The sequence below is a fragment of the Podarcis tiliguerta genome (assembly GCF_965153285.1).
Source record: "Podarcis tiliguerta genome assembly, chromosome: 5".
NCBI classification, from domain to species: Eukaryota; Metazoa; Chordata; class Lepidosauria; order Squamata; family Lacertidae; genus Podarcis; species Podarcis tiliguerta.
In genome coordinates, this window is record NC_139538.1 from 42281173 (window position 1) to 42301738 (window position 20566).

Below are 20566 nucleotides of genomic sequence, written 5' to 3' on the forward strand. Positions count from 1 at the left end.
CAGAAAGAGGAGTGAAAAAAATAAAGGGGGATAATTGGAAGGAGCAGTTTGTTTGAACATAACCACAAGGCTGCCTTTAATTCTTGGTCTCTTGCATTTTGAGACTGATTCTGAAATTTCAAAGCGAAGGGCAGCTATTTGTTGTCACACCTGTTGCTTCCACTGCAGCTTCCCTAAATACAGTCAGTTAGTAGCAGAGGAAAAAGAAAGCATTTCCCTCCAGTCTTCTGCTGTCATTTGTTTGTGTTTTCTCTACATTGATGTACTAGATTTCCTAAATCAGGATTTTGCAGGAAGCATATATCAACACGCAACATTCACAATTGTACATAACAGTAAATCAGGCTTTCTGTCTTACTTGTGTTTCACAAGGAATAAGCAGCTTGCTGGTGACACCACTCAGTTGCTCCCAGTCTACACTTTTCTTGGTGTGAATTGGGAAGTCCAGGTTTCCCGTTACACCCCAGTGAGGAACTGCAGTTTGTTTCACCCTAACAAGCCACAATCACTAGTCAACCTTAAGGCATGGTTTGTTGTTAGCTTGCTGATCATGACTTGTTAGGGAGCAACAAAGAACGATCTGTGGTTCAGACATAATGGGAAGCCAAGGCTTCCTGGCTTGTATATCCTGCTTGTACCAGGGCAAGTGTCACATGGGAACAGTTGGGCAGTTTTATAAAGGCCACTTTATAAATTTAGGGGCTTTTTTATGCAGAGATAATGTGCCAAATAAATTTTTATTTTAAATATTTATATTTTATTGAAAACGTGTAGAAGAAACTTGTTTATTACCAAGGGAATATTTTTCTTTATAACAAATACACAGATTTGAAGCTGTTCCATTGCCCAGCTTAGTGGTACTATTGATTGTGCTATGAAGTTTCCATACCACCAAGTGTTTACTTACATGAAAGTGTCCTCCAGTCAAAACCCAAGAGTTTGCAAATGCTTGGTCAATTGTATGATACACTGCCTTATTTTGCTCGTGTTTGTTCATTATTTACATACATACATACATATCCCACCCTTTTCTCTGACAGGGCATGATGTGCACCTCAACAAAATGCATATTCTAGAAACTGACAGAAAACCAGATTAGATTGTGCTTTCCACTTCCAAAGCCAGTTCATATGCTCAAACAAGTGCCTGGTTTGATTCTTTCACAACATAGTACAGGCAACCCCTGATTTGCAAGGGGGTTGCTTTGCGGATCATCACGCACGGTGGTAGAGCATGCAAAAACCCACTATGCCCCAGTTCCATCCCCTTTTCCGGCCATTTCCAGGTTGCTGAGATGCTCGCATGCGTGGTTGCACACTTATCAAACGCACACAAATCATTCATTGCCTGTATCAAAATGAACTTGAGAGTGGGGAGTTGGTTTGCTTTTTTTGAAAAGTGCCATCTGTGAAAGTATGTGGGCAACTTACACACTAAAGAAAGTGCTCTTAATTATTTTTACTCTTTTATCCACATTGACTTGCAACTGGAAAGTGTTTTTTCAAGCTTGGTTCCTTTGCTGCAGCCCTAGTAGTACTTCATCCTAAATGCAGCCTTGGAAGGACCAGGTAATTAACACATCATAGGTGATCAGACATCCCAGCACAGGCCAACTTTCTTCCCTTTTAATCTGGTTTTGAGGGGAGGAGGGTCTGGAGCTTAGTATAAAAGCCAGAAGAAGATTGACTTTCTGTGCTGGTACCTGTGCTTTGGTCTTTGTAGAGAGACCTTTCTGGGTAGAGGTGCCGCTGCACTCCCCTCTCCTCCTCAACAGGTTGGACCCCCAAGAAGCTTTTGTCTGCATACTGCATGCATGTCTGGGCCTGCCATTCCCACATGGGCCACCCTCCCTTGGCAAAGTCCCTCCATTCAGTGATGGTGGCTAAAAGAACCTTGGCTAATTATGCTGGACTGAAAATTACCACTTTGCCCTGCGCTCCTGCTGCTGGGACTATTTGTTCAGGGGCTGTATTTAGTGGGAACAAAGCTCCCCTGCAGAGTGTGTCCAGCCCCAAGTATGAAGCTACAGGTAGAAGCTTTAAAATAAAGGGGGTAATTACCAATGTCTCCAGGTGAAAGCCCACTAAACTTCAATAGCCCGATATAGCCTTGGGGGAAGAGGGGAGAATCCCTCCTCCTCAAATAAACGATTCCTGCCAGGCAATTAAGGGAAAATAATGTCACCCAGTGAAGGTGGGGGGGGGGGGAGTGAACTGCTGCTTAGAAATTGTGGCTTTTTTCTTGCGCTTGTTTGTCATTGGGTGGGGAAATAAAATGCCTTCCTTGAGGAGGGAGGGAGGATTCCCACAAATATATCCCAACCTCCCTGCTTGTTAAGTGGTTTGAATGTACCTAGTGGGGAGCAAGAGAGGGAGGGAGAGTGAGAACAAATAAGTCACAAAAAGGAATCGCTGGAGCTTTACACCTGAGCAAGCTTTGAAAAATTCAACAATGCCATTCACTGCCTCTTGTAAGGTGCTTTAGGGGGCATGAGGACCCATCTGATCAGTTGAACAGAAATTGTGTTCTTTGTCCACAGTACTGTGGAAGCCTTAGAAAACCCACATTTCCCTCTACTGTCCTGTCTCTGAGTAGCTGCTGGAACTGCTGTGCATATAGGTGGAAGGATTTTCTGTGGCAGACGCATTAAGCCCTACCTAAAGGCCAGAAGGTGACATGTTGAGAACCAAGGGGTTCCTCGTCTATGCAGTTGGCCATTGAGCAGAGAACATAGCAAGCCCTCCCTGTTTTGTCCAGGTAATTCCGTCCTGACAATGTTCCATACAAATCTTGTATGGGAGTTGTTATTCTTCACAACCCATGTTCTAGGAAACTAATGACAGCACAGCTTTATAATTAAGAGTACAACAAAAATTCCACCCTTAACGTAGATAGGAATGCTAGCAGACAGCGATGCAAGAACAGCACCTTGGAACATAATAAAAGAGCTTGAATTGTCCATGAGATCACAGACCTATCAATTTGTTTGTTTGTTTGTATTTATACCCTACATACAAACCAAAGTTTTTGAGGCAATTTACAATAAGTTTAAAACACAATAAAATGGACAGTGATGCCCTAACAGGGCAAAAGTATATATAAGTCCCCCCTCTATTTCTTTTCTGGTGTTCCAACAAATGCTGTTCTGCAGTTGAATCTCCTAGCAGTTGAAGCAGCTAGATATTAGTCCCACATAAATGAGGATGTCCTTATTAGGTGGCTACTGCTGGTGTTTCTCACAGCCTCAGCCCTGGCCGCAGATACAGGAGATGGTGGGTGGAGCAAAGATGTAACATACCTTCCTCCCCGTTCTCAGATATTCCCATTTAGTTTAAAAACAAAAACAAAAAAACTTGGCCGGTCACTGAAGGAGAATTCTACCACTAATCTCCCTACCGAAACCAGTTTTTAACATACTTACTTTCTGATTTGTTTTGAGTGATATGCAAACTCTTCTGGGTACATGCCAACATCTATTTCTTCATATGAGTATAACTCTGGTCATAGCTCAACAGCTTTATGATCTATAATGGCTGTCTTTGAATGTTAGGCTGAACCAGGACTGGGGAATCTGTGGCTCTTCGATGCTGTTGGCTGTATGACCATTGGCTAAGATGGCTGGGGCTGATGGGAGTTAGTGTCTAACAAAATCTGAAGGGCCACAGGTCTCCCATCCCTGCCCTTAAACCATAGATTAGGGTTACACGGCTGAGCCTTAGGGTGATGCACCTCCTCTGCTGCAGTGTGGCCACGAGGAGGTGATCAGAAGCATTTACTTCTGTTTTGAACTAATCACAGCTTGTCATCTAGTCCAGAACAAACTGTGATCAGTTTTCACCAAACAAACCAAGCTCAAGCTGTCGTTTCTGATCCTGGTTTGTTTATAATAAGCATAGCTAGAATTAACTGCAGCTCCCAGTTTGAACGAAAGGACAAGCAGTAGTTAGTTTAAAATGGAAATGGAGGCTTCTGATCTCCATTTAGTGGATTTAGTGTCTAACCCAAGTCAGATCTCAAAATATGTGACTCACCAGGATGTAGATTACAGTTTCAAACTGATTTGTAGAGCACTATTTGAGCCGACTATGGCTTGCTGTTGTGTATGTATTCACAGACCATTGGCAGACCACAGTTAGGGCCATTACTTTGCCTCAAGAGACTGTCACATCATAGAAATAGGAGTAAATTTATGAAGCTGAATGCTCAGCAAATGGGAAACAAAAAGGCTAATCAAAACCTCTGTTTGCCTCTTGTAAGTCTGGAAGCTTAAACTATGATGTGGGTTCTTAATTAAGGTTAGAAGAAGCCTTGGTTTTGTAGTACTTCTGAATTTAGTCAATGTCTTCAGCATCAATACTTTAATCTTAGACCTAGAATCAGTTGTGTGGGTATGTGTTGAAAAAGAGGCCATGGTCCGTTCTTGTATTCTCGAGTTTAAATGTGAGAGTACTGTGTAGTTTAATGTGATTTACTGTTCTAGCAATTGAAATAAGGGTTCCCCGCCACAGCCTATAATTCCTTTATCTATTATTTTTTTGAAGTAATAAACTCAGCAGGCATTTTCTCAGTGAAAGCCAAGGCAGTATTTAAGGGATGTCTATATGCAGCAGACTGTGTATGGCCAATTTGTCCTGGTTTTCTGCCCCATTTGTGTCATTTCACTGCATAGCATTCATACTTGGTCTCAAAATTGAATCCTTGAATCTTCAATACACTGAGTAAAAGCTAAGTCTCATGATAGTTTCCTCACCACTCACTCACTCATTCATTATAATTTTGGTTTAAATATTTTTCTTTAGTTAGCGGTAGGTCAAATTCATTTGCACAGTAAACCACCTACAGTTTCTGAATAGCTTATGACTTAAGTAAAAGCTCTGTAACTGATATGACTCTAGAATGTGGTGATCTAAAATTACAGTATTTATATGAACTGCCTCAGCAGCCCAGCCCCTATTAGAATTTAAACCTAGTTGGACTGTGAACAGTAAAGCAACCATATGGAAATACACTGGCTTGGTTCAAATATAACACTAAACCATGGTTTGAGGCTATATGAATGAGCCTTATGCTATACCTTCTCTTGTCTCCTTGTATTCTCTGCTTTCCTCCTGATTTAGTAGCAAACCATAGTTTGCCATTACACCCAAATTAGGCAAAACATTGTTGTGAACCCAGTTCAAATCTTGCATGCAATCCCAGTGTGCAGACAAATTATAGTTTTCTCTGTTCAGTAAACTGTGGTTTATCAAGGTATGTGAGAATTGACCGGACACAGGAGTAAGGGAAGGAGGGAGCTTATGAGTTCATTAATCAATCAAATCATGGCATTGTGGTGAACTGATGCTACCTAGCCCTTGCAATCAACCCCTCCCCCCCACAGCTGACATAATATTAGCAACTGGATACGTTGGGCTTTCCAAAGCTATCCTGAACTATCTGTTTTTGCGGTTGTGCTGGAGGTACTGATCTTAAATGGACTGCCTCAGAACAATCAGCAGTAATGACAGATTCAGTTGTAACAATGTCATATATGTTCAAGATAATATGCATCCTGTTTCACTTTTCCACGGAATGCCCAGATGCAAATGTTGGATGGAAATGATAACGGTACAACCTGGTGTCTGTTGGACCCACCAGCCACAGGCAAACAAGAAACAGTATAATAGCCAGAGAACTGCTGCATATGAATGATATGTTTAAGTATCCCCAATGGGCTCACCTGTTTCTGCTATACAAAGCAGGGCACAGTCTGACTTCCTACATTTTGTATCAGATTAGTGGGTGGGGTGGGAAGAGATTCCTTCAATACAGAGGACTGCTGCAGACATTTTAGTGACGTCAAATGACTGACTTTATGCTGCAGTTCATACCCAGCAAGCAGTTGTGGCATACTGGAAATCTATATTTAAGTTTGGGATCTGGGACCTGCCTCTGGATTTTAAAGTCAATTGCCATCATTTCTATTCAATTATACTGCCTCTCAAAAATCAAACTCTGACATTTATAATTCTCACAAAATATAATGGCCTGCAAAAACAAAACACTCTGTGCTGAAGGGCATCACAAATTGCCCACCATTGGACTTATAGAAATAGTCAGGGAATAGGCAGAAATGGAGAATTTGTGATCCTTCAAATGTTGTTCCATCATCCCTGCTTGTTGACCATGCTAACTACTTGGGCTGATAGGAGTTGGAGTCAGACAACATCTGGATGGCCACAAGTTGCCATTCTTGCTGTATGCTTAATACTTGATTTTCTTAACCTGGTGAAATAGCTTGCTCTAATCGATTTAGTCTGGAGGCCTGGAATGGGCTGAAGAAATGTTCTGAATTCCTATAAACCAGGTTGAATTTTTAGGTCCTTGGGCAATTGGACTTCTGGGATTTATCCCCCAGCCCTGCTGTAAAAGATTTGGGTTGAGCAAATTTTCATACACAAAAGCAGTATATTTGCCAGAGACTGAAGATGGTGCTTTTCATCCGTAAACCAGACTTGGAACAGTGACGCAACTGGCCCTAGCCTTCAACCCAGCCTTCACTGAGAGGCATCTCTGTTCAAATCCTGGGTCCGGAATTATGGCTTTCCCTACAACTCACAATGCTCTCCTTGGTGTGAAATGCAAACATCCACTTCCCAGGGGCCAATTTTCCAACCAGGGTGGGAAACAGCGCACACATGAATTATTGGTATCTTTCTGTGCTTCTGTCGTTAGTGGTCCCTACCATTTCCTCCTTTGGTGCTGGTGGGGGAATACTGTAAATCCTGGAAATATACACATCTCCTTGCTCAAGATTTGTTCTCTCTGCACATCAAATGTCTCCATTGCAGGACCTGAAGGGACCAGGCGAAGTTCTTCTGTAGCTCTTCTGTTTACAATTTATGATGCATACCCAGAGAGCCATTCACTCTCAGGCTGGCGGAGATCTATGAAAATAGCATCATAGTGCATATATCTGTGTATGTAAAGATTTTTTGAGCAGTGGTTAATATGCTAATTGTCCATAACTCTGCTAATATGATGGACTTTCCTATTCGCTTCTACTTTTTGGTAATAAATTAGCATTAAATACTTGGCAGGTATATTTTAAAGAGTTTGATTGGCTTCTCTACAAGTAGGAACGGTAGTTTGGTATTTGGGGCCACCAGCAAAGCCAGGGAAGAGGGTTGCAGAGAAGGCAAAGGACAGTACTGTAGCTGTTGAGACTTAGGCAGGGCAGCAAGGAGGAAAGACCAGGTAGAGCTAGAACAACATGGATACAGAGCTGCAGTAGTAATAAGATTAATGTATTACATTTGTATCTGGTCCTATCTCTTAGCCAGGGCTGGGGAATTTGTGGGTCTCCAGATATTGCTGGGGTCCAGCTTCCTTCATCCCTAGCCAGCATGGCCAGTGTTTAGGAATGATGGCAGTTGGAGTCCAACCACATCAGAAAGGCCACAGGTTCCCTACATGATTCTAAGGAATTCATAGTGGTGTTTTAGACTCACAACAAAGTTCATCCCTGTAATGGATGCCTTTGCAAGCTACAAATTGGATCATTGTTAAAATGCAGAATGAAGGACAGATCATGAAGCTGAGGCTCCAATACTTTGGCCACCTCATGAGAAGAGAAGACTCCCTGGAAAAGACCCTGATGTTGGGAAAGATTGAGGGCACAAGGAGAAGGGGACGACAGAGGACGAGATGGTTGGACAGTGTTCTCGAAGCTACAAACATGAGTCTGACCAAACTGCGGGAGGCAGTGGAGGACAGAAGTGCCTGGCGTGCTCTGGTCCATGGGGTCACCAAGAGTCGGACACGACTAAATGACTAAACAACAACAACAACAACATTGAAGACAACTCAAAAGATCCTGCTGGTTCAGAATGGAGCAGTGTGGCTATTAACTGGCACTGGTTGCTTGGGCATTTTATGTTGATGTTAAGTGGTGCTTGCAGAGGCATTATCTTAAAAGATTCAGGGCACAAGCCCATTGTACAACTTTTGCATAAAATATGCATATGCACTTATATTTATTTATGTAAATTTGGGAATTTGAGCAAATTACAATTGTGGGTCATTAGGGCCTCACCAGCATTATGCTTTGCAGCTTGTCTAGCAGTTCTGGAAGCAACGTAAAATGAAAATCTTAAGGTTTTTAGTTTAAAAACCCCACTGCTCAGACCTCCTGACCCACCCCCTAACAAAGCATCAGTGGCATTGATACTTAAAACCCTAAGTGGTCTGGGTCCAGGCTAACTAAGAAGGTTACCTTCTCCTTTATTCACCTCCCTGCACATCAATATCTCCAGGTACTTCCCTTGGCAGAAACCAGGTTGATGATTAGTAGGAACAGTGTCTTCTCGGTGGTAGTACCTCTTTTTTGGAATAGTATTCCCTCTCCAGCCCAAAGACCTAGCTCCTTACTGGCATTCTAAAAGCAAGCTAATATTTTATTTTACCATTCTTTAGGGGGATAGTGTCAGTTGCTTTCATCTGTGCTGTTCGTTTTGATACATTAATTTTATTTATTTGTTTTACATATTGTATTTTAAATATACTATGCTTTTATGCACTAAGCTGCACAGAAATGGTTTGAATGTGCAGAACAATGTAATGAGACAGATTTGAGAGCTGGAAAAATAAGCCATGTGGTAAGTTCATCTACAATCTGCTGATCAAGCAAATATAAAATGATGCGTCAAAGCTTTTGCAGGCAGAATTCAGTGGGCATCAAAGGGCTCTATATTCAGAAATAAAAAAATGGATAAAGAATCAACATGTAGGGATTTAAAGTTGGATGAACGTGGATTCCAAAGGATTTTTTTAATGGGGGAAGGCAGTTTAGAGAGTTGGATTCTGTACACTTTCTGGTTTGCAAAATTTAAACCAAGCGCTTTTCCATATGGGTTTAATTCAGGAGCTGAGAGTCTAATTTCAGCATTTCCAATAGCCCTAATCCAGTGTGTGTGGTGCTTCAGATAAAGCTGGTCGCTACCATTTCCCATGGTTGGCAGGGACCAGTATGAACTGTATTATCATGGTGCACTCACCACAATGAGATGTCCTGGAGAAAAAAGTTGATCACTTTTGCCTAAAGTACCCCCTCATCCTGCCAACTGTGTCCTACAGGAAGCTGCTGTTCTGGTGAGTCTTGGTTCCTGATTTATAAGAAGCTGCCTTATACCAGGTGGAATTATTTGTTCAACTAGCCCAGTATTACTCCCAAAGGCAGTGTTTCTTTGTGGTCTAAGGCAGAGGGCTTTCACATCACCTGCTGCCTTATGAAGACACCCGGGTTTGAGCCTGGGACCTTCTTTATGCAAAGTGTGTACCCTCCATATGCACTGCAGGCTTGCTTTAAACCCACTGCTCCTGCTCAAAAAACACTCCCACTTACAAATGCTCTATGGAGACTTTTTACATTATGAAGGAGATTGCTTTGTGAAATGGTTCAGATATGTACAGAGTTGTATGTCGCTACTGGATCTGTTGGGGAAGCATGTCGGCAAGTGCCACATGCCTATATACTCGGTATGGTGTGGCACATCAGGACCTGAGATTCAGCGTGTGGTGACATGGCAGAGGGCATTTCCACTACTAGCACCTGTTTATGGAATTCCCTCCCATTCCAAATAAGGCTGGTACTTACTATTGTGAATTTTTGGTGCCACTTAAAGACCTACTAGGGACGCGGGTGGCACTGTGGGTTAAACCACAGAGCCTAGGACTTGCCGATTAGAAGGTCGGCAGTTTGAATCCCCACGACAGGGTGAGCTCCCGTTGCTCTGTCCTTGCTCCTGCCAACCTAGCAGTTCGAAAGCACGTCAAAGTGCAAGTAGATAAATAGGTTAGCCAGAAGCATATGCTGGCCACATGACCCAGAAGCTGTACGCCGGCTCCCTCGGCCAATAAAGCAAGATGAGCGCCGCAACTCCAGAGTCAGCCACGACTAGACCTAATGGTCAGGGGTCCCTTTACCTTTAAAAACCTACTTGTTTACCCGGACCTTTTGGTGTTTTGTTGTCCACTTAGTCTGTTCCGATGAAATGTTACTGCTCTCATCGATGTTTATTTTTATTTGGTTTTCTAGTGTTTTTTATGTTTTTATTTTGTAATGCCACTTAATGTAATTAAAATATTTAAACAGTTTACATAGAACAATTAAAATACAACATTCAATTTAAGTACAAAATTGAGCAAAACATTCAATAAAAGCTAGGTGAAAATAAGCTAAAAACAACAACACAGCAGTATATCGCAAATAAAACTGAACAGTGTAAAACAATAATAATAAAAATTAAGAATCAGTCTCCAGGAAAACTTGGCGGACGAAATAAGATTTTTAAAAACCTTAAAATATCATTATTGTCTCTATTATTGAAATTGCTCTGGAATACCTTTTTGGAAATAGAGTGGGCTATGAATAATTTTAAATAAATATTTCAGAAATAGCCTGTACCAAGAAAATCAAATAAAAAAGTTAAGGCAAAGTGAATGGTGAGAATTAGATGCTAAGGGAGAATTATGTACACCTTTTCTTTTGCCTGCTGACTTTCCTCTGTAGGCACTCCATTTGCATTATGGGAGAAACATGGGGTGGGGAGTACAATGATTCCCATCTAATGTCTGGTTTCATTCCTAGTTTGAATCCCAATGAGGATTCTGCAGTTGTGGAAGAATGAGGTGGCAGTAGAATGGGCTGTACCACCTCAGGCTGGAGACTGTCTTAGAAACAGTCTTTGGATTACATTTCTGTATTCTCCCTGTTAAAAACAAATAAATTCCTTGCAAGTAGTCCAGCAGGGTCCAGGCTCAGCTAGAACCTGTCTCTGCAGTGTGTATGTGTTTTTAAGTTGCAGCGTTTGTATGTGTGTTTTTGCAAGGCTGAGAATTCAGAAATGGTATCTTCTCCCCACAGCCTGAACTGGTGCAGTCCATTCTCCCGCTACCTCCTTCTGCTGCATGTGTTATAACTGGTCTAAATTTTGGCAGGGTCTCAAGACAGTGCTTGTTATAACCAGTTAAATATGGCGGTGTGCTATGGGGGTGGGTGTTCTGTTGAATTCTGTGAGACCCACTTGCTGACTTTTAATTGTTTGATTTCCATCCATGCTCATGCGTGATATATAGAGACCTGGAACTGGTCAATTAAAACTAAACTGCTGATAGTTTAATTTGTTGGGTGATGTTTCCTGGGAGAGATGAACATTCTCTCACCATCCAATCATCTCTGGATATGTGTGTACAGTTGGATATACTCCATGACGTTTTGTAGATTCAGCTTAGGACCATCCGCTGTGCAATGTCCACCTCCCTCCTGCCCTTTACAATGTTGCTACTGTTGGGGGCCCTCCTCCCATCACCCTCCAGCAGGGGGGACGCAGTAAGTTTGTGTGACCTTAGCACTAAATTCAGACTGCAGGAGTTACCTTCTATAATGATGTCAACTGATTAGGTTAGCGGGGCTGGTGGCAGCCACGATAAGACGTGACATGTTCTAATGATTTGCTTTAGCAGGAGCGCAGGAGCAATGAGGAGGAAGAGGCAGGAAAGGCGGGGGGCCCACAGGTGCCGACAAAGACTTTGACCTTTGCTGCTATAATATCAGTTATTCACAGGCCAGGCGGTTCGGTAACCCACTTCCAGACCATCAAAAATTGATTTAATTGCAATTTCCCCCCCAATTCAGAGCACTGGAGCTTGACTAATTGGAGTAATAGAGAGTAATAAGGCTCTGATTAAAAAAAAGCTTTCCTCTGCCTCCTTTTGTATCCTGTGTCATTGCCTGTCAGAGGTCAGGGAGCCTGCATATTCTATTAGGCCGAGTTGCCTTCATTTGGACAAATTAGTTTACCCAACAGTAATTAAAATGCCAATGTGGGTCGGGAAGAGCTGAATGCAATTGATGGGCAAGTTGGTGAAGGATTTGACAGCTTTGGTGGCCGCCCTTGCCAGAGCGTGTCGGTGCGGACTCAAAGGCTGCACCAGTTTGGGTCTATGTGGCTAGCACAGCTCTGGGGTTGAAAGAGGCTCAGGAAAAGTGTCCTTCTCTTTGGTCTCCTCTCTCTGTGCGCTCAGTTCCTCCCCTTGTTTCTTTATGACACTTGGGTTCATTCCTCCCTGACGCCCAGACTCTTTGTCCCAACGAGACCGCCCTCAGCCCCCTTTGCCGTACCCCCCATTTCCCAGCTGCTGGGCTCTTGCTAAGTAATAGGTTCTTTGTTTCTTGGTTCGATGATCCTTCATATAGAATAATTTCCAAAATGCGATGATAACATCCAGTTTAAAGGGTGTGGGGATAGGCGGGAGAGAAGAACAGAGATAGAAGCTTGTGTGATGCAGCCAGATTCTGGAGTCCCATATGCAAAAAACTGTGCAGGACTGTTGGGTTAATAGAGTAGTGTTGGGTTAATAGAGTAGAATGGGTAGAATTATGGGATAAAATGGAGAAGAACTGAAACATGGTTAATTTGGATGCAGGTGCAAGAGACAGGGTAGCACATTAAGCCTTAGTTCTAAAACAACTGACAACCTGGAAGTAGTCTTGGTACCTGGAAATAAAGTGTAATACCTGCAGGGCATATGCTATATTTTGGATGCTTTTGGTTGCCTGGGGTTCATCAACAGTACATCAAGGCTGAGAATATATTCAAGTGGCAACTTTAATCTTTATTTTCCTTTTATGGCAAACAATGAACAATTTGCCTGCTTCTGTCGGCCTGGCTTATCCTATAGTGCACTGTATATCTAGGTTCTAGAGCTGTAATAGTTGTATTGGTTCATATGGGGAGAGGCGGCCCTTGAGGTATTGTAGTCTTGAATCGTTTAAGGCTTTATAGGTCAAAACCAGAACTTGAATTCAGCCCAGAAACTAATTGGCAGCCAGTGCAGTCAGGCCAGGACGGGTGTAATATGCTCACGTTTACCACTGGCAAGCCAAGTGTTCCCCATCTTATGTTTGTGCAGCCTGCCTAAGTGTTAAACCTGACATTTGTCTCTATTGAAATTCATTTTGTTAGATTTGGTGTTATCTGCAGGTGTGTTGAGTATTCACTCAATTCCTTCATCCAAGTCTCTTATAAAGACATTGGACAACAACGGGCCCAGGACAGAACCCTGTGTTCTTTTGCTACTTTTTCCCAGGATGCCAAGGAAATGTTAGTGAGCATTCTTTGGGTTTGGCCAGCCAGCGAGCTACAAATCCACCTAACAGTTACCTAGTCCAGTCCATATTTTACCAGCTTCTCCACAAAAATACCAGGGGGAATTTTTCAAAAGCCTGACTGAAATTGAGATACACTGCATCCATAGCATTCCCCTGATCCACTAAGCTTGTAATTCTACAAAAGGAAAAGAAAAAGAAAGTATATTCGTCTGGCATGACTTGTTTTTGAAAAACCCATGCTGGGTCTTAGTAATCACAGTATCTTTTCCCAAGTGTTCACACACAAACTGTTTAATTGTCTGCTCTAGGACCTTCCCTGGTATTGATGTCAAGCTTACCAGTCAGTGGTTACCTGGGTCTTCCTTTCCCCCCCTTTTGAAGATGGGGACAACATTTGCCCGTCTCCAGTCTGTAGGGACCTCACCTGTACTTCAAGAACTCTCAAAGATCATAGACAAAGGCTCTGAAATTGCACCCAAAAGCTCCTTTAGTACCCTTGGATGCAGCTCATCAGGCCATGGAGATTTGAATTCATTTAAAGCAGCTAAAAAGTTGAAAATGTGGATAGCCCCTTTATGCTCTCAAAAAATAGTAACAAAGCCATAATTTTAGAATTGAATGTGCATGAAATGGCACCAGTCTCTTTAACCTCAACAATAGAAACATTCCAATTATGAGATTTCCTACAGACCCTTTTCTGCACTAGGTTGGCAGGATACATAGTAGGTCAGGATCTGTTTAGCTAGAGGGAAGTGGTGCAAAGCTAAGGAGCAATGTGGAAGTCAACTGCCGAGAAATTTCTAATCCCTACCACAGACTGGCTTGGAGGCTGTACCAGCAGAGTGGCAGGGATTAGTGCTGGTGATCTCTACCCACTTCTCCTTTCTTATTGGCATACCTTGATGTTAATTTAGACCTGTGCAGTCTCTGGAGGGATGCTACATACTTCTTCTGAAAGATCTGTATGCCTGTATAGACAGAGCAAGGGGGAGAGGGAGCAAAAACCTTTAAAACCCAATTGCCCACTTCAGTGATTTCCAAGCTGCTATTATGTTTCTGACCACAGTAATTGGCGTTACTATTTACTAATGGCTTATGGTAAAGGGGGGAAAGAGACAAAAACCCAGCACCTCACTTTGTAGTTCTGGGCTGCTGAAGATTGCTTGCCGACTTTGAAATGTGTGTCAGTTGATATGATGTCTATCCTTAATTTTTTTTATTTCAAAATATTTATATTTCACGTTTCCATATTAAGAGCTTGTCAGTGATCTGACATCTCACCTTTGATAGCCTGTGAGGAGTGGAGCAGATTCTTATCATGGGCACCAGGTCAGCAGCTTGGACCTTCAATTAGACCTCAAGGGAACCTGCTAGCTGGTTGATAGAAATCAATCACTTCTGGCTTTTAATCCTCCATCAACAGTGGGGCCAAGCACAATAACACTTTTTTTTTGTATTCCTGGTGAGGAATTAATTGCCATGTGATATTTTAGGGCTCTCCTCAGTTTAGTTAAAAACCTATGGTTTTACTCTTATGGTTGGTGGTTACAAATTTATCTCTGTTGGAATAACAGAGAAAATGAAGAACTATGCTTGTAAGGCGATGGGGTGAAAGCAGCCTTGTCAGATGCTCTTGATTCATTAGTTACTTGTCATGTCAACAGGTACTTACCTCAGAACCTATTCTGTCCATTTTGTGTGAGAAAAACGCATATAGAGTGGGGAAAATTGAATGATAGTCATAAAATTTTACTCAGGGTAGACCTCTTGAAATCAATGGATATAACATAGACATGTTCATGAATTTCAATGCGTCTATTCTGAGTAAAATATAGTTGAATACCACCCATTATTTTGACTATTTTCATATTGGGTGAATCATTCACTTTCCTTAACATTACCACAAATGACATTGGGGATCAATAGCATGTTTACAAAAACCTTGTACAAACCTGATTTTTTAAAAGCATTTTTCTGCAGCTGAAACATTGCTTCTGACCCACCAAAACAGTTGTTTTTTTTAATCAAACTATCATTTCGTACAAAGTTTACTGATTGCTTTTGGGGTCACTGAGCCCCCAGATGGATCTGCATATGTTTACAAGCACCTAGGACTCTTACTTTGACAGGTGGCAGACTTAATGACAGCTCTCAGTCAAGGACCTTGAGATGGCCACTTTCCTCTATTCACAAAAAGTTCTGTGCGAAATGTGCTGTTAAGGGTTGCCCTCAACACTTCCAGACCAATATGTCACTGGCCTTCTTCAAAAGTCAATTAAGGCCTGGGATTTGATGATCAGCTTCAATGCGGAGCAAACATTGTGAGAGACAGGCTTCCCCCATGCAAAACCTTTGGGATGTTTACCAACACTCTCCCACAATGCTTTGTGCCACGTGAAAACATTAGAATTGACGAACAAGTGGTGCCATTCCAAGGAGGACATCCAATGAAGCAGTATATGCCATCTAAGCCAGCGAAGGATGACATCAAGTCCATAAACTTTATTCTGTTTATGATATATATGTGTGGAAAGAAGGGTTTCTCACCAGCATAAAACCTATACAGACAGTGTCAGAGAAACTAATATCACATTTATAGGGTTCTAGGCTGTTCTGTGCCACAGTCCAGGGAATTAGCTAAGAAAAAACTAACTCTGGTTGGCACATTGAAGGAAGGAAGGAAGGAAGGAAGCAAGGAAGCAAGGAAGCAAGCCAGCCAACTAACCAACCAACCAGAGATTCCTTGAATTCTTTGCCCACAAATCCTGAAGTGTCGACAGCAACAGTTGGTTTTCTAGAAGATCTAACACCTGTAAGCTAGATGCCATGGAAAGGAAAAACAGCGATTCTCTTTTCTTCAAAGCATGGTGCAGCAGTCTCAGGGCCCTCTCAACTGGTGTTTCGTTGGTTTTTTTGCCAAGTGTATTCTGCAGTATGTCATAGTGTTAGACCATGCTCATTATTTATTGTTCTGCAGAATTTCCTTGATGTTGCCACATTAATTGCCTTCTAAAGGGCGCTCTTACACTATAGTGCAACAGAAGAAAAGCAGGGTGGAGTGGGAAACAGAACAGCAACAAAAGAACCAGGACACGTTCGGTCTGAAAAGTTGCAGGATTTCAGCAAGAAGCTATGGGACTTGGGGTGAGACTGGGGAGTTGCTGCTTTTGTATTTGTTTGTGTGTGATTACTGTGAATATGTTTATGAAGCCGCTCCAGGAGACAATCTTCTTATCCGGATGTCCAACTGAAAAGGGCAGTTGGACACTTACTACACCACAAAAATGGGGGATGAAGCAGCCATTATGACTGCAGTTGCCCTGATACCTTTAGCTTTGTATTTCATTCAACCTGCCTAAGGAGCTCTAAGAGCTTTTCATGTAATAATTCTGACTGTGTGCTGCAGTAATCTTCCTACATAGGCAACATGGATCAGCACTAACAGTGCTGCAAATTGGAGAAAGGTATTACATTGGTTCACATGATGTGCTCAGCCAAACATTGGCTTAGCAAGACCGCACAGAGTTGTGGGCTCTTAAGAGGCGGTTGCAGCCCCTTTGTTCCTCCCTGGTCCTGATTGTTGCTGAGTTGCTCTAAGCAGGTATTCAAAGCTTTGGCTTAGCATGTTGTCTGAACTGGAGCTTGTGGTTATGCTCTTTCCTCACTAACCATCAGTTGTAGCCAATGTTTGCTCTTGATTTCACCTCGTAGTTAGTGAGGAGAGAATTGAACCACAAGTCCTTGTTTGGATGATACTCAGCGAGGCAGCAAAAAGGACAGGAGGAACCTAGTGACTGAGTGCAACTCTCTGGGAGTCCACATGTTTGTGCAGTCTTGCAAAGCAAAGGTTTGGCTTAGCACATCATGTGAGCCAGTTCATTATGTATGTAGGTGTAGGATGGCTTGTCTTGAAATAGATTTTGCAGAAAAATGCTCCTCCCTTCCTTCATTTAAAGAAAATGGCTTAGGGAGCTGGGAATCATCTGTTTATGCTGGCATTGTCATGATGGTAGGCATTTAGTTTTTCTGGTCATATTAGTATCTTGAGACTATAAACCTCAATAATGTTTACAGTTGCACTAGAGCTCATGTTAAAAGAACACCTTTCCATGTTTCCTAGTCCAATGCCTTGACTTGAACCGCAGCCTCATTGCAGACTCTATTCCAGCTTGTGCACTTTGCTTTTTACTGCTGTGGTTTCAGGGCATGGAAGTTCATGCATTACATCTCTCAAATGTTTCGGCATCTGGCCTCTGTGTATTTCATCTGCTTGTGGTCACACAAGTATTTAGTAATAGTACAAAGAGGATGGCTAATAATGTTTTGTTTTTTCTTTCTTGATTGACAGTTCATTTGTGACTGGAACAGCTTGCTGTGGACATACCTCACCTTTGAGAATCTGGGACTTGGGGAGGTAAGACTCTCTTACAGTTGTGGCAGTGAATAGAAAAATCTGCCTGTGGGATGAATGCTTGTGGAAACTTTCTAAGACCTAACCATAGTTGAAAATTAATGTGTACCATTAACTCAGAAGTAGCCAAGACTTGAAGTCATCTGGTTCAGCTTAGTCATTGATCTCTGGACCAAAATCCTGCATTAGAGATGTTTGTATACTTTCTTCTTTGCACACACACACCAATGAATATATTTCCATACTTTGTCTTTGCAAATTCTTCTATTGAACAGGTTTTTTTTTTAAAAGTAATTTGGGCTTGTTTCCAAATTTTGATTCTCATCTGTCTTCTAGTGACTTATACCCGTGTCTTTTTGTGTTTTATTGACAAGGTAGGGCAATTGACTTTAGTCTTGCATTTTCCTTCTTGCTAGAGATTAGATTATCTATTCCTGGATTCATTTTTTAAATTGGTAATCATTTAGCCTTTGAAACCAGTGAGAATTCCAGAACTCCACCACTCATTTACACCAATAAAATTCAAACGTAATATAAGGCCAAGGCAAATAAAAAAAGGATTTCACCTGGCACTGCAAACATATATGGCACTGGAATTGATGAAAGCCACAAGTGAAAAGGCCCTATCTCTGGTCAACAGCATCTTACTTATTTCAGGTGGGAGAATGTGAATCAGGACCTCAGAGACCGATGTTTATGTCCAGGCAGGTCCAGATAGATACCCTAGTCTCAAGCCAATTAGGTTAAAACCAGCACTTCAAATTGTGTTTGGAAAAGGACTGGTAGACTATGCTTATGATAATATTTTATTCTCTTGCTAATTCTCTTATGCTCTTTGAAGCATGCATTTTATATCTGACTTCCTTTAGTAATATTTTCTTTTGAAATGTTTAAGATTTTGTTGTTGTTATTTTTGCTGCACTGAATGTGCATTCTGTAGTTCAACCCCCTTTGTAATGTTTTATGTTGAAATCTTTAAGATAATATTTTAGTTTCCTGTTAACCTTGTTGCTTTGGACTTTCTTCTGTAATGTTTTATTCTGGATTGTTTTATTTGATGTTTTAATGTAGGTTGTAAAAGGCTTTGAGATTTTTTTCTTTCAAATATAAAGCAGTATATAAATGAAAATAATAATAATAATAATAATAATAATAATAATAATAATAATAATAGACCGCACAGCTCTTTAAAAACTGACATGGTATGTTCTGTATATTTGGCCCCTTCCACATTCAGGTCACAATATTTAAGATACAAAGTACAGAATGTATAGACAGTGTTAGATGGACCTGGGAGGATCTGGCGCAAACAACTCACTCTATAAGTTTGGGCATGGTGTTGTCTCTTTGCCTCATTTCACCATCTGTAAATTTGTGTCCTGCCTTGCTAGATTTAACCCCTTTTGCAATTCTTCCAGTCTGCCAGAGCAGTGCTGATAATAAGATTTGTTGTTATGTTGTTCAATAAAATAGCAATGTGGGTTTGCTGATTAACAGTCTCTGTGCTTGGTGAATTACGTGTAATGTGGTTCCTCTGCTTAGACTACAGGAAGAATGAGGGCTTCTTTGGCTTTTTCTGTCCCCATCCTCCTTGCCCATGAACTTCTCCTGGCTTACCTCAAATAGAAGCAGCACCGAGGAGCAAGTGAGGAGTGGCTGTGTCACCTTTTCTGCCTTTCCAAAGGAAGCCTCTAGAGATAATAAAGCTATGTAGAAAATAGGATTAAGGTAATGAACAGGCAGGATGGAGTTTGATCTTTCAATAAGGCAAAAGCCTGACTGACAGGCAGAGCTAAAGCCTGGAACCATCCAACCAATGGGAAACTGCCTACAGTGGCTGCTGAGTGTCACGGATTCCTCCCTTTTCACTTGTTTTTAGTGGAATGCACTGTGCCACTGGGCTGCCCATCTCAGGCCGCACATGGAGGGAGGAGCAAAAGTCTACACAATTTGGGTCTCTCACATATACAGGTTAATCGGAAGTCTATAGTTGGTGGGGCAACTTCTCACGAGACGTGGTAGTTGGTGAAATTTGGGCAATTATGGAGGAGAAGGACCAGCAGTGTTTCTCCCTACTGGTATTTTAATTTTTGTTCTATTACTGCATTGCTTTTTCCAGCCAAGGGTTATTTTTTGTGAGTTTGTGTTCTCTTCTGGACCCACTAATGTAGCTAGCCCTCACACTGTCCAAAGGAGTCACTGCTGAATACCTGCAAGTCCATAAATACTTCTGTAACTTAGGCCCCCGAAACAGACTTTGGACATGCCTGGCTTACTTGCACTCTAGAATGCTATATGTAGTAAGCAAACAATTGATAGATTCCCCCTCCCAGCTCATTTTGTATAGCTTAAGCGTTTGAATATTTTCTTTATTATTATTTGTAGCCCTCCTGCTTCTGGCTCATTCGCCACCTCAATACTGGACTCCCTCCCCCCTCCCTTCTTTCCTCCCTCCCTCTCCAAACAGCCTTGTGCTTCTTCACAATTTTAATCTTTCAAGTGTCATGTTTTCTCTTTCCTTCCTCTGCTGCTCCTATCAATATTCTGTAACCTTCTTGCCCATTCAGCTGCACATCTCTTTGTCATATACCTCTCCCTATATCTTTTCCCCACTCTTTGCTGACAAGTCCCTTGTACCTCCTTTTCTCTGCTTTGGCAGTTCTAGGTAGATAAACATATGTCTGTGTAGTAGTAGATTCTCTATTTCGTATTCAGGTCTCTCTCCTTTGCCCTCACGGGGCCACAGGACACTGTTGGATTGCTGATCATTGTGATCCAGCTGCAGAGCTTTACTAAAGATCCCAGAACTGAGACCCAGGAAGCAGGCACATTCCAGGCTGACCCCTCTCTTTCCCCTCTAATCTAATGTTGGCTTGGCTGTGGCCAAATGGACTCTGCTACCTTAGTAGTTGTTTCTTTCCAAAGCCCTTTTGCTGCTCATCTTTTAGCTGAACTATGGTGGTCCATTTGGGTGTTGTTTTCCCAGAAAGAGGTTTGGGTGCCTC

General features: G+C 41.9%; 1 protein-coding gene across 2 annotated transcripts in view; it reads left to right on the plus strand.

Moving 5' to 3' along the window:
• FBXW4 (F-box and WD repeat domain containing 4) overlaps positions 1-20566 on the plus strand; it is a 71169-nt gene that overhangs the window by 34850 nt on the left and 15753 nt on the right. For both annotated transcript variants that reach the window (XM_083443869.1, XM_083443870.1), the window contains exon 6: positions 17499-17564. In XM_083443869.1, coding sequence (XP_083299995.1) covers positions 17499-17564 — 66 coding nt within the window. The remainder of the gene's footprint in view (positions 1-17498; positions 17565-20566) is intronic.